Genomic DNA, 13,074 nt, shown 5'->3' with positions numbered 1-13,074 from the left:
CTATCAAATTAGCCAGCTAAAAAGATAGAATAATCTGCAAAAACAGAACCTCCTAAGGTTAAGACAACTGCAGACATAGAACTGCTGTGTGAAAGACAGCCTTTAACTTATAAAATGCTATTTAAAACAACCCTTAGGCTATACAAGATGCCCAGGCCAAGCCCCAGATTTTAACAAGCCTGGTTAAGGAGAAGAATTAAATGGTTAAGCACATTCTGAGTATATTATGAGGACAAGAGGCAACCTAATAAAATGATCTTGCCACCCCTGAAGGCAATGATAAAAGTGAAATAAGATAAACAATTCACATTTGATAAGAAGCTTATAAACCAGGAGACTGCCATGAAAATCAGAAGCCAGTGGGGAATTGAAACAGACAGTTTCACTGAAGAGTGGTAAACATGGAATAAATTGCTAACCATGATCGTGATGCAAATGAGCCAGGAAGGTGACTTGAAGGACAGTATGAATAGGAAGGAAAAGTCTGAAAGGACAGGCAGGCTTATTATGCCAATCAGGCTATTCTTGACCAGCAATCTTTATAAATTTCTGAAGCTTTAGGACACCCACGAAGAGTTTACAGATGAAATTCTTATTAGTTTCTCTTCATTTAATCCATTCCATCACTAGCAAATGTTAGGCCATGTCAGCAGCTGACAAATTGGATGGTACCTTATGATTCATATACATCATACTGTCCATATAGTGGCATATGTCAGAACTGATAATGAGAGTTTCCTATCACAATGCTTTACTTCTTCGTCTCTGACAATTTAGGTCAACTCTAATCCAGTTTTCTAGATGAAAAAATATTTATTTTTAATTGTGGTGAAATAAACATAACATAAAATTTAGCCTCTTAATCATTTAAAGTAGTACAGTTTAGTGGCATTAAATACATTCATGTTCTGCAACCATCGACACCCTTCACTTCCAGAACTCTTTCATCTTCCCAAACTGAAATGCTGAACTCATTAAATACTTGCCCATTCCCTCTCTCCCCAGCCCCTGGCAACCACCATTCTATTTTCTGTCTCTATGAATCTAACTACTCTTCTAGTTCATGGAAATGGCATCATACAGTATTTGTCTTTTTGTGATTGGCTTATTTCACTTAGCATAATGTCCTCACGGTTCATCCATGTTGTAGCAGGTGTCAGAATTTCCTTCTTTGTTAAGGCTGAATAATATTCCATTGTATGGATAGACCACATTTAGTTTATCCATTCATCCACACTGATGGGCATCTGCGTTATTTCCACGTTTTGGCTGTCGTGAATAATGCTATGAACACAGGCGTACAAAGACTTCCTCGAGACCCTTTCTTAAATTCTTCTGGGTATATATACACCCAGAGGTGGAACTGCCGGATCGTGTGGTAATTCTATGCTTAATGTTTTGAGGAATGGCTGTACTGTCTTCCACAGCAGCTGCACGATTTTACATTCCCACCAAGGGCTCACAGGGTTCCAATTTCTCCATATCCTCACCAACACTCATCCCACTTACCTTTTTCATTTATAATATAATTCATTGCAGGCTGTAATTCAGGAATGAGGCCATGCACGATGGAGTCTCAGAGAATAAAGGCCACATGTTTCTGTAAGAACCAAGGGTTATGACAGCAGGGCTGGGTGGGTGAAATTTTCCAACCAAGACTATGCAAATGGCCATATATATTGGCAACTACTTTTATAAATAAAATGTATCTATAAACACTTCTGTTGTTGTATTTATATGTTAGAACTGCCTTCATGCACCTAACTTGGCTCTTTGGACAAGTGAAGGTGGGATCTGTACAGAATCTTTCCTTATATGGCTATCTTTTTGGATATTATTTAAAAAATACAATTTTGCACTTGGAAATCAGTGTCACTGACGAGAATAATCCCTACACAATGAGACAGTCAACAATTAGGGTAAGGAAGTCCGGTTCGATTTTATGATTCAGGACAAATAACTTAAGAGGCTCTTGCTTTGAAAGAACGGAAGAAGAATCTGTTAAATTAGGGAGGAAAACTCGGCTTCAGAGCTCACTTCAACAATTCAGTTAATATCAGCAGTGTGGCCTGCAAATGCCAGTGTCATTAACCACGTCCTACCAGTCCTCTCTCTAAGTGCCCTCTTCACAATCATCAGAAATGAAGTTTTAAAGATGACACTGGCAGAATAACGACCTTCAAATAGTTCATGAGTAAAAATGAGAAAGAATCCAGTTGAAGTTGGAGGGTTAAACCCCCTGACGTCCGTGCCCCGTTACAGGTACGTGCACTTCCTTTTCTGAGCAGTGCTATGTTCTCAAGTACTCAATTTAAAAGGATATAGAATGCCCATTTTGGGAATTTCATAATCCTGCAAGTGGGGATCGTGGGCTGTAGCTGCTGCTTGGCAGCCCCGCGCCCAGATGGGGTTCCGCAGGGCGTTTAATCAGCTCCTAGAGCAGCAGGACTGCCGTGTCTAATTACCCCAATTTAATGGAGCTCTCAGCTGGGTCTGCTTGCTTTGGCACCGATTATGGTCGTGGGGAAGAGGGGTAAGGACCCAGATGCCCAGGCCCAATTTATTTTATACACAGTGATGGAGGAGACTCTGCCAGGGTCTGAAGTCTCCACCTGCAGATGTGTATTTATAGCCAGCACCGATTTAGTCCAGGCAGATAATTCACTGACGTGCCACCTCTTTGAACCCCTCTCCTGCACACAGCCTCACTCATGGCTTTCACTGGATCACAGGACGGCTGGGAGAGCAGCTGATACTAAAACAAGACTTGCAACACCAGTGCTCAAGAGCCTGATGGATGGGCACTGATGGCCGGGACACGGGAGTCTTCCCCTTCATTTTGTTTTTTACCAACTCAGCCATAGCTTAGCAGCCAACAGTATTTGCACGTCAGGGGACTCATTATTTTTCATTTGCTCTTCTGAAAAACCAGGCTGCTCTGCAAATTTTAGGCAGGTCACCGATATTAGAGATGAAAAACAGAGGTCAGTTATGTTTCCAGTGTCTGCAGATGCTAATAGATGAATAAAAACTTTGATATATTAGGGATTTAAGAGCACGGTACATCTCCTGGCATTAAAAAGAATTGGAGAAGGCTTGCAGGATTCATTAGTGTTTTTTTGTCATTTTAGCAACTTAAAAGTCCCCAAATCTTGCGTGTCAAATGCAAGAATGTGACATTTGGGCATGATGCTCATTTAAACCTTTTATAAAATACACAAGGAGAAAACTTTCTTTGTGCTTAAGTTTCTGCCTAATTCCTATTATTAAATGTCACGAAGCTTGGCCTTTGGTTTAATATGGAGGTCATAGGTCAGAAACCTAAGGCATTCCTTGGGTTTCGGCAGGTCTGTTACCATTTTCCCTCCTGTGGGTCATGAACAAACATATTTACCTCTTATCTGACTGTCAACAGGTGTTGAACTAAACCCATTCAACTCTATCTACTTTCTTTTCTGGGGGTGAGCAGCATGCCTGAATTGCTTACACTAGAACTAGGGAAGTGGTTTTAGACTTAGAAGCACAAAATCCACAGACACTCAAATGAACTGAACTTGTTTTTTGCCAACCAGTCATTCAAAGGAGCAAAGTGTTTGCAATAATTTTATCACCTCCTCCCACCCCCCAATTTGGAAATTCTGAAGAACAAACACCGGCTTGATTTCAGAGGATCTGAGACTATTTAATGATTTCCAGTGGTTGGTACTAAAAGTGGTAGGCCTTTGTCTCTTAGGTTCGCACAGATGTATTTCACGGAAAAGCGGTGATTGCTGTGGTAGAGGGTGGCTCGTTTCTGGTGATGCAGACCTTACATCTGGTTGGAAACAAGCGTTGACTCTCCAAGAGGTTATAGTCCCATCTTCTCTAAAACTAGAGAATGCACGAGTGTCTAAATTCTATGCCAATTCTTTCCCTAAAGGACAGTTGCAGGTTTTTCAGGCCAATATTTTACGCAAGGAGCAAGTGATTTTCCTGTTCAAGTACTCACTGATATTATTATAGGTTTTTGTTCTTACTGTTTTTATAGCTATCTCTTTGATCTTTGGCTGTGCAGACAAGCAGCTATGGTTTACGGCTTCATGAGTTTAAAGACTCCTGGTTAATGACATGTAATCAAATCCTGCATGTTAGTGGCTAGCAGGACAACAGACTCCTGCCATTTAAAAAGATAATCGTGAGCAGCAAAGGCAGGACCGTATTGTTATCCCCCTCAACTGTAACTTTTATTTTTAATAAGCTTTCTCCCTGATACAGAGAATAGGATAAAAGCCTCTAATATGCTAATTAACTTTGTCACATACTAAAATGTCCTTAATATTAATACATAACAGTTCATTCCGTGTGGTTAGAAAAACAAACCTTATTCTAAAATAAAACTTTTTAGCAGTTCTATTCCAATATATTTAGTTCATATCCAGTAAGTCCTCATAGCAAGCCAACATGTTCAGTTAAGGGGGTACATTTTGCAACAGTGTTCACCAGGATGCCAAGTTGCTCAAAACTGTGTGTCCTGTGGGAGCAGGAAGGGGATTTTTCTACGGCTTCATTGTTGACTGGAAACATCTGTTTTAAAAAGTTTAAGAGACCAAAGTCATTTTGGCCTTGTCTTTTGGCATGGCCCTTTGGAGACAGACTTGAGGGAGTATTCATTCTTTTGCCAGTAGAGACTGAGAACAGTGTTTTCAGAAAATGCTTTCTGGTCTTGTCCACAGGTACACCTTAGGCTGCTGGGATGGTTTTCCACTCAGCTAGGTTGTGGTCAGATGCCTTTACTTTCTCTAAACAGTGTCAGCCTTTCCACCTGGTTAGCTGCTTTCGAAAGCAAAGGCATCCTCCCTTGATCAGTGATACGGATCAGTGATACTATGCTCCAGGCCCTTGCCAGGACAACTGTCTTTTGTTAAGCTTTTACTAAAGGCGAGAAATATTTATGGAAAACCGTCTGAAAAACATGCAGTTCATTAATTCCTCTGAAGTTCAGGGCTTATCCCTAGATCCAGCCTTTCCCTCCTGTCTATCCCATCAGCAGCTCTGTGGGCTCTACCTCCAAACCCACTCTCACGTGTGGCCTGCACACTTCTTCCCCTCACCGCCTCCCTGCAGGCCACACCGGCACCATCGCTCACCTAGGCCGGTCTTCCTCACCTACTCTTTGCTAGTACCTGGGGTTAGCAAACCATGCTGAGGGGTGGCCTGTTTTTGTGTGGCCTTGCGAGCTAAGAATGGCTCTTACCGTCTTTAAAGGGTAGTAAATGGAAATTTAAAAATATACAGAGTTAGTATACGACTCCCAAAGCCTGAAGTATTTACTATGTGTCCTAGACAGAAAAAGTTTAAAGATCTGGATAATCCAGTCCCCTTTAGGAGCCAGAATAACTCATTTAAAATAGTGCTCACATGAGGTTGCTTTCCTGCTTCAGTGGCTTCCTTTTGACTTAGGACAAAATCCAAACCCTACCATGGCCACGGGTTCCTTCACAATGTGGCCCTTACTCCTAAGGCCCATCCCCTACAACCCTGCCCTTCCCTAAACCTCCTGGCTTCTGACAGATTTTTTTTTTTTTTCATTTCAGCATATTATGGGGGTACAGATGTTTAGGTTACGTATGTTGCCCTTGGTCCCCCCCGCCCCCAGGTCCGTGTTTCAAATATGTCCATCCTTCGGGTGGTGTGCATTGCACTCCTTGTGTATACAAATACCCGTCCCCTCCTTCCTCCTCCCCCCTCCTCCCTGCCCAACATCCAATAGATGTTATTCTTATATGTGCATTTATGTGTTGATTAGTTAATACCAATTTGATGGTGAGTACAAATGGATCCCGTTCTGCTCTTGTGGTGCCCCACTTTGGATAATGGGCTTAAGTTAGATTTCTTGAACACACTGAGCCCGGGAGCCGTAGAACCCCGTGTCCTCTCTACCTGGACCACAGCCCTACCCATGGGCCACCCTGTCTCATCTCCACAGAGGGAGCGGTTTCTGCGCCCACCGCACAGGGGTGCTGCATAGAGAACAAAGGGCTCAGAACAGCAGCCGGCAACCAGCAACTGTTCCAGTGATGTCAGTGCTTAGAATAATCAAGTCAGCCCATCCAGGCACTCTATTTCCATCTTCCATGTTTTGAAGTGATCTTATGTCTGTCACCCCATAGTGACCGGATGCCAGTGAAGACAGGGACTGTGATTTTTGCTCATCACTGTTGGATCTCTAGCTCCTAGCACAGTGCCTGGCACATGGTGGCAATACGGAAAGGAGTGAGGATGATGACGCAAGTCCTTACTCCCTGGGTGCGTTTTGGAGGCGTGCCTGTGTGTTTCATGGAGAGCGGCTACAAGCAAAGCCTTAGGAGGCCTACTGCACGTCCATGACAGGACAGTTAACTATCCAGTACACCTCTCATGTCAAGCCTGCATGGGAACCTCCTTCCAGGGCAATTCCAAGAATCACTTTGCTTCTTCTAAACTCTCGATATGCTCTCTGTCCTCCGAAGGTTGAGAGCAATGTACCTCCCAGTGTTTCCCTTCTCACTGGGGTCCATGCTATCTTCTTTCTGTCTTACTTTTGAATTGCATTTACGGTTTACCTCTTCTTGGCTGGTTTTCACATTCTTACTATTTTATTGTATTTTCTTGTAACCAGATTCTTTGTTGAATAAGATAGTAATTATAAAAAAAGGCAACCTTGGGCCAATTACTTAACTTGAGCCATGGCTTATGCAGTCACAAACGGGGCTACTAATTGCGCCGTTAGGATTAAATGGGACTGACCAAAAGCTCAGAGAACAGTGTCTGGCACACAGCAGGCTACTAGTAAATACGAGTTACTCTTTACTGTAAATCAGTTTGGGATACTGTAAGAAGGCAGTTAAACAGCATTTAATACAAATCAAGATCCTAAATGACCAGAAATAAACTCATATACAGTCAGACTGTTAACACATTAGATCATTAAAAAAAAAAAATCCATATTCACCTGACAACACCATTACTTTTGTGGACTTCTTTTAAACATTTATTAAAAAAGCAAAATGTGTGTTCACCTCAAATATAACAGTTAAAAATGGTAAAGCAATACAAACAACTCGTACTAGCAGCATCCAGTTGTTAGAGTCTCCCCACCCTGCGTTCTCGGGCTGTTCCGGGCAAGCCCAGTCTTTGCTGGGCTTGCTGCTACCTCCCCTCCCTCGTCGTAGTGCAGGTAAAACCGAATTTTATAAAATTAACAATTTAAGGTTAAATAAGCTTAAATAAGGGTGTTAAATACAAGACACTTCATCAAAGCTTCTGTACAAAGATAAACAAATCTGGCATCGTACAAGTGATTCCGCCGGCTCACAGCATACAGGGGTTCTATGAGTAAGCAGATTTACTCTGTTTTCTTTTTTCAGCAGAGCAACTATACAAAAGTGAACTAAGAGTTGAAGTGACTACTGACAACTCAGTGAGCCATTTACAAGGCATATGTATCTCTCTTTTTTTTTTAAGTCGAAACACTGTTAATATTCAGGCACCATTTGTTCCTGCAAATAAATAAGTCTCTAAAGTAACTGCATTAGAACTAGTGTTAAACACATCAGTGCTTTCCCCCCCGGACAAAGCTTCTCCAACTATTTACTATGCCTCCTTTCTTATTGCTATGATAATGTGGCTGTGGAAATAAAACTACTGTACATCCAAAAAAATAGAGCACCTTTAACATTAAAGTATATGTCTGATTATTTGTTTTCATGTTTATTTTACAATACTAAAGCCCAAACTATGGTAAATTGCTTTAATGTCTCTACCAAGTCACCTGATACATAGGACATAAACCCAACTATTTTCCCTCTTGAGGTAAGCCCAAGCCAGAGCACCGTCTTGACAGGAGTGACATTCGTGTTCCCGTGGGTGCTGCTCTCCGCTATGGCCACCAAGAAGGAGTTGAGGCGCCCTGCCCACTGGGGTGAATGGTGCGACACAGAATGGGACGGCAAAAACATCTACGATTGGCTGAAAGCACACTGAAAAACCATGTTTGTGACTCTGAAGGGACAATAGGCATTTCCCGATGGTCCCTTGATGAGGTGTGGACTGGCTAAGACTTTTTGTCGATGGTGTTGAAAAACCATTCTGTGAACTTCCGCAACTGAGCTGTGGCCGTCTGGGACTCCTCCTGCAGCCTCATGTTGTCCTGCCTCAGGTGCTGCACCTCTGCTTGGAGAACCGCTTTGTCCTGCTTTTCCTGGCACGAGGAGAAACAGAGTCACGCACACTGACTGCTACGTTCACTCCGCCCAAGCTGGGGCACAAGACTGCCTTATTCTTATTCTTACTTATTCACTTTTTGAGGGGGAGGGGATTTGCTTTCTTCAGTGAGGCGACTTGCCCGATACAAAGGGATGGGGGTGAACGACTCCAGGCAGCCCCTCCCTTCAGTCCCCTTTGCTCTCAAGGGATGTCAGGATGGCCTTTATACGGGAAGGGCATTAATCACAGTTTATATTACCCGCTATCCAAAAAAGGGAGACTACAGTGCGGTTAAAAGTAATACCCTTTGACAAATGCAGAGAGCTTTCCAGGAGAACTTACTTACTATACAAAACTGGTATTAACATAGCTGTTACACATGTTTATAATAAAATAAGTACTTGGGCCTTTCATTCCATCTGGAGCTTTCCTGCTACACTATATTCCCATGATGACCTCTAAAGTCTGCCATTAAAAATTATGTAAAAATAACCAACATTTTCAGAAGAATCACATCTGGAATTTTCTATATACAGTAATGAAACTGTCCAACACGAGCTTCAGTTCCCTAGTGCCAACAGGGATGCCTAGCCCCAAATCGAGAGTGGGGTCACTGGCAGATGATAACAATCGGTATTTTTTTAATGGGTCACCCTTGACTGCCAGCTCTAACCAGACACCACCCGCAGTGCTGTGCTAGAGCGTTCAGTGGGGTGAGCTGGTGACCGTGGCCTTTTTAGGGGATGTTCCCACCCGTGACATGTCTGGGCTGCTCTTGAGGTTTCCTCCTGTTTCCTGATCCCCTCTCAGACCCTCCCCAGTACCACTTGCCTCACCATCGGCCTGAATGAGAGCTGGTGACTGACTTCCCTGTAGGGACCGATGGCAGGCCACCCCAGTCCTGGCTTTCCTTGGTCATTCCCTACCACTATGACAGTCACTTCCAATGTGGCCCAGAGCACCCCTGCTGCATGCAACTCAGCTTCCCTGCTCTCCATGACCTGGAAGCCTCCTACTGTGACCCATGGGATTCATGCTCTGTCCTGAAGACCTTCTGCACTCCCATCTCCCCTCTGACATTCCCTTCACCTCCGTGCTCTAAGTGAGCCCTGGCTCTCTCTCTAGGACATCGTCCCCAGCAGCTCGCTGTGGAGGTCAGCAGGCAAACCCCCCCATTGCCCAGTCTAGATCACACTCCCCCTGCAATTCCAGCTCCTCTGAGACACATGTCACTGGGTCATGGGACCCACACCCCTCCTCGCTGCAGTTATCTACTGTATCCCCAGACCCTTCCCATCGTTAGTGGAAATAGAACCTGGTTCACTCTTCTCTCCCCAGCCCACTCCTGCCGTCTTTGTTGAAGATTTCGGATCCACTTAGATGTTCCATCCAACTCTGGCATTCAGCCTCTCCACCACCTCCTCTCGATGACCCACAAACCCAGCCCTCCCTAAGCCCCACCCCATGGCCATTGCCAGTAACTGCACCCCTTCCTAAAACAGTTTCAAGCTCCCACTTCTTGACCACCATCCGTTGTCTTTTAAAGATAATTTCTCCAGCATCTACCCCTCCAATAATGATCTTCTCCACCAAATCTTACCCTTATTTTCACTGTCCATCAACAGCAACCCCCAGCAGTGACGTTATTTTTCCTCAGCTAGTGTAGACTCTGAGCGCTCAGTTTAATCACATGTGTACACATGCCAGGATCCTTGTCTGTGTCCTTATCTTGATTTCCTGTTTAAACCCTAATATTGGTTAAATTCAACTCTACACTTATAGCTGCAGATAAGGTGACCAGCCATCCCAGCTTCCCTGGGACTTTGCTGGTTCCAGCACTGAAAGTTCCATATCTTGGAAAACTTCTCCATCCTAGGCAAACTGGGGCAGCTGGCCACCCATGCTGGAGAAAAACACAAAACTCGGCCAACAGGTATCACTTTAACTTACGGAACAAATTCTAATGTGCCTTTGGCCTTGTCTGGCCAGTCTACCAAATACACCCCGTCAATATGCCCTCTACTTTACACCCCCACGCTCTATGCTCAAACCTCTTGTGCTCCTTCCCACCACCCAGTCTGGAAAAAAGAGAAACAATCAGCGGAGCGCTTCGCCCACCCATCTCTGTCAGTACTATGTGTATGTGGACGCATGTATGCACATATACGCACACGTGCACACATACCCTGCTCTACTCTGGCATCCACGCGTGCACACGCACCCTGCTCTACTCTGGCATCCACGCGTATGGGCTCCCTACTCCTACCCAAAGCCAGCTACCTCCCCGTCACCAGATCAGAAATTCATTCTCTTGCTCTTCACCCTCATTGTCATCTCCGTTTCACCAGCTATGATTTCTCCCTTCTTCAAAAACCACACTACCATGAAAAAAGTCTTCCTGTGACACCCTCGTCCTATCACCCTCTGGCCACTGCACTCCATTCCGTTTTGCCTTGGCCAGCCAAGCGCTACCCAGCACGATGCTGATGGCAAGACACGTGGGTCAGCGAGAGTTTGTTTAACTTCTTTAGAGGACCAGCTGTGCACAGGCTGATGTTGAGCAGAAGTTCTGAGGGCTGTGACGCTGACTCAGTGGGAGGACAGAGCTCATGGAGACCAGGCTTTCTGGCAAAAACCAACCAGGGCAGGGGAACCTGTGGCCTCGGGCCCACAGGTGGCCTTCTGGATCTTTGAGTGCGGCCTTTTGACTGAATCTAAATTTTACTGAGCAAATCCTTTCAATAAAGGGGGGGTTATTAACCCATCTTAGGTCAGCTTATAGAGAGTTGGTACAACTGCCGGCTGGACTGTACAGAGGGCTCATCTTCACTGAATCACATCCACCAGGGTCCCCGCATCCCCCCAAAACAAACTGTATCAGCTGCAGGTCAGAAAATGGAATCAGGCCTCAGGAGTCTCTGTTTCTGTTTACTGTTGGTTTTGGCTTAGGGCAGCTTTCTTTCCTCAGTCTCTTCAACCTATTTGTAATAGTTAAAAGGGGTTGACTGTGTAAGAGAAAGAGTTCTGACCGTGCCCTTACCTTCCGAAGGTCTGTCTGGAGTTGCCGGAGGATTAATTCCAGCTGGTTGACTTTGCCAGTCAGTGTGGATGGAGAACGCTCCCTAGCAAAGGACAGAATCAGAAAGACTCAAGAGAGGGGAAGTCGTGACATTTCATTCAGCATTTTTGTTGTTAAGCTTAAATAATTATTTCATGTGCTTAGAGAGCCCAGCAAGGTGATAAATTATGTCAGATTTGGAAAGTGCCCATACTGCTGCTTTGGTGGAAAACCCATCTTGGGATACTACTGATTAAAAAAAGGATTCAGAATCTCTACATATATATATAGGTTGGTAAGAAAACAAAAGATAGATTATTTAAATTAGTTTGGCCAACTGACAGAGGGTAGACCAGAATGAAATCCTGGGAATCAAATATAGATTCAACTTCCCCAACTTGCCTTTCCCTATCATAAACATACTATGAGGCTCATTATCAAGGTGAACATGCAAGTTAACAGTGACTCGCTTCATACAGAAGCTGGAATTAGGAACAAGGACACTGGTAAAGAACACACATTTCAGGGAGGATGAATATAGGGCAACGAGACGGCATGTTCTGACACACTTCAATGGAGGACAGGAGGCCAGACCAAGGACCACGTTTTGGGAGAAAATTATGCCCTTGGCAGGCCAGCACGTGTGGCCTGGCAGGTGGAAGGCTGATTGGCGAGGCACTCCTGCCCGGTACCCGTAGCAGTAACCAGGCAACAGACACTGACCCTGAGGCCCCCACTCGATCTCCGCGCCAGTGAGGCTTGCCACCGTGGGTGTGGGGTCATGGGTCTTGGCAGGTAGGACCTGCCCACAGGCAGAACGGTCATGCAGCCAAGCGCTGTCTACCCCAGCAGGGAAGGAGGCTGAGCCAGGCCCCCTCAGTCCCTTCTCTGGATTCCTCAGGACTGGGGGAAGGTGCGGTGGAACGTGGTCTTCGGCCCGGCTGGGGCTGAGCTGAATCCCTGCTAATCGCTGGCCTAGGACAGCAGGGGGGAGGGGTCCACAGGGGCTCACATACCCGGTTGTGTCCATGAACTCTTTGCCACTGCCTGGATCTACACACAAGGGCAGCTCCTGGGCCCCCTCCAAGTCTTGTCCGTGTTGCATATCTGTCAGGGTGCAGAAGGATGCCACCCTCTGGTCTGGGGAGGGGAGAGACACACAGAAAGAGTGGTTAGTAACAGCCACAAGGCAATGTTTCTTTGTGGAAATTAGTGTGGTAGCTAAATGCAATTTCCAGCCCCCCACCGCACATCAGTCACTGCCCTGTTTTGAAACAAAACAAAGAAAAACAAACTCAGGCAAGCTGCTGACAACGAGAAAGCATGGAGATTGGCTGTCCCACTGGGCTGCGTGGCATAAGCACATCACGGCCATGGGGACAGTTAGCAGATACTGGATTTGCTAGAGCCAATCTGCTTTCTTCTTTCCACATCCCAAAGAAGTGCCAAAGCTGCCGGTTATGCATGAACAACAGTTGCATGATGACTCGGCTGGTCAACAGAACCAAGGACAGGGACCTCTCCTCAAGCTGTCCCCAAACCAGGAGAACATTCTTGGGACAGAACAGCCAGGGCACATGTCCCCCTGTGCACCCCCAGCCCCCAGAGCATGACTACCCATGCAGACGTGCAGACACATGAAAGATACAGAAAAGGTTACGGGGTATGAGGAGCCACCGACCAGCCCCAGACAATCACCTAGATAGGACGAGTGGTGACAGAGCAGCCCAAGTTCTTCATCTGAGTCAAGACCTGAAATAAGATTTAGAATTTTCCTATGAATGGGAGTATCC

General features: G+C 45.2%; 1 protein-coding gene across 3 annotated transcripts in view; it reads right to left on the bottom strand.

Annotated features, from left to right (window-relative positions):
* Nucleotides 1-6,985: 6,985 nt before the first annotated feature.
* SIPA1L2 (signal-induced proliferation-associated 1 like 2) overlaps nucleotides 6,986-13,074 on the bottom strand; it is a 105,883-nt gene continuing 99,794 nt past the window's right edge. For 2 of the 3 annotated variants that reach the window (XM_012660333.1, XM_012660334.1), the window contains exons 18-20: nucleotides 12,298-12,421; nucleotides 11,264-11,345; nucleotides 6,986-8,218 (exon numbers count right to left, since the gene is read on the bottom strand). In XM_012660333.1, coding sequence (XP_012515787.1) covers nucleotides 8,072-8,218; nucleotides 11,264-11,345; nucleotides 12,298-12,421 — 353 coding nt within the window. In that variant the 3' untranslated portion in view covers nucleotides 6,986-8,071. Of the gene's footprint in view, nucleotides 8,219-11,263; nucleotides 11,346-12,297; nucleotides 12,422-12,979; nucleotides 13,034-13,074 lie in introns of all 3 variants that reach the window. The other variant, XM_012660335.1, reaches the window with a different exon arrangement.

This window comes from Propithecus coquereli, unplaced genomic scaffold (assembly GCF_000956105.1).
Source record: "Propithecus coquereli isolate 6110/MARCELLA unplaced genomic scaffold, Pcoq_1.0 Scaffold66, whole genome shotgun sequence".
Taxonomy (NCBI): domain Eukaryota; kingdom Metazoa; phylum Chordata; class Mammalia; order Primates; family Indriidae; genus Propithecus; species Propithecus coquereli.
Note: the sequence above shows the minus strand (reverse complement) of the source record. Positions and strands in the feature narration are given on the sequence as shown.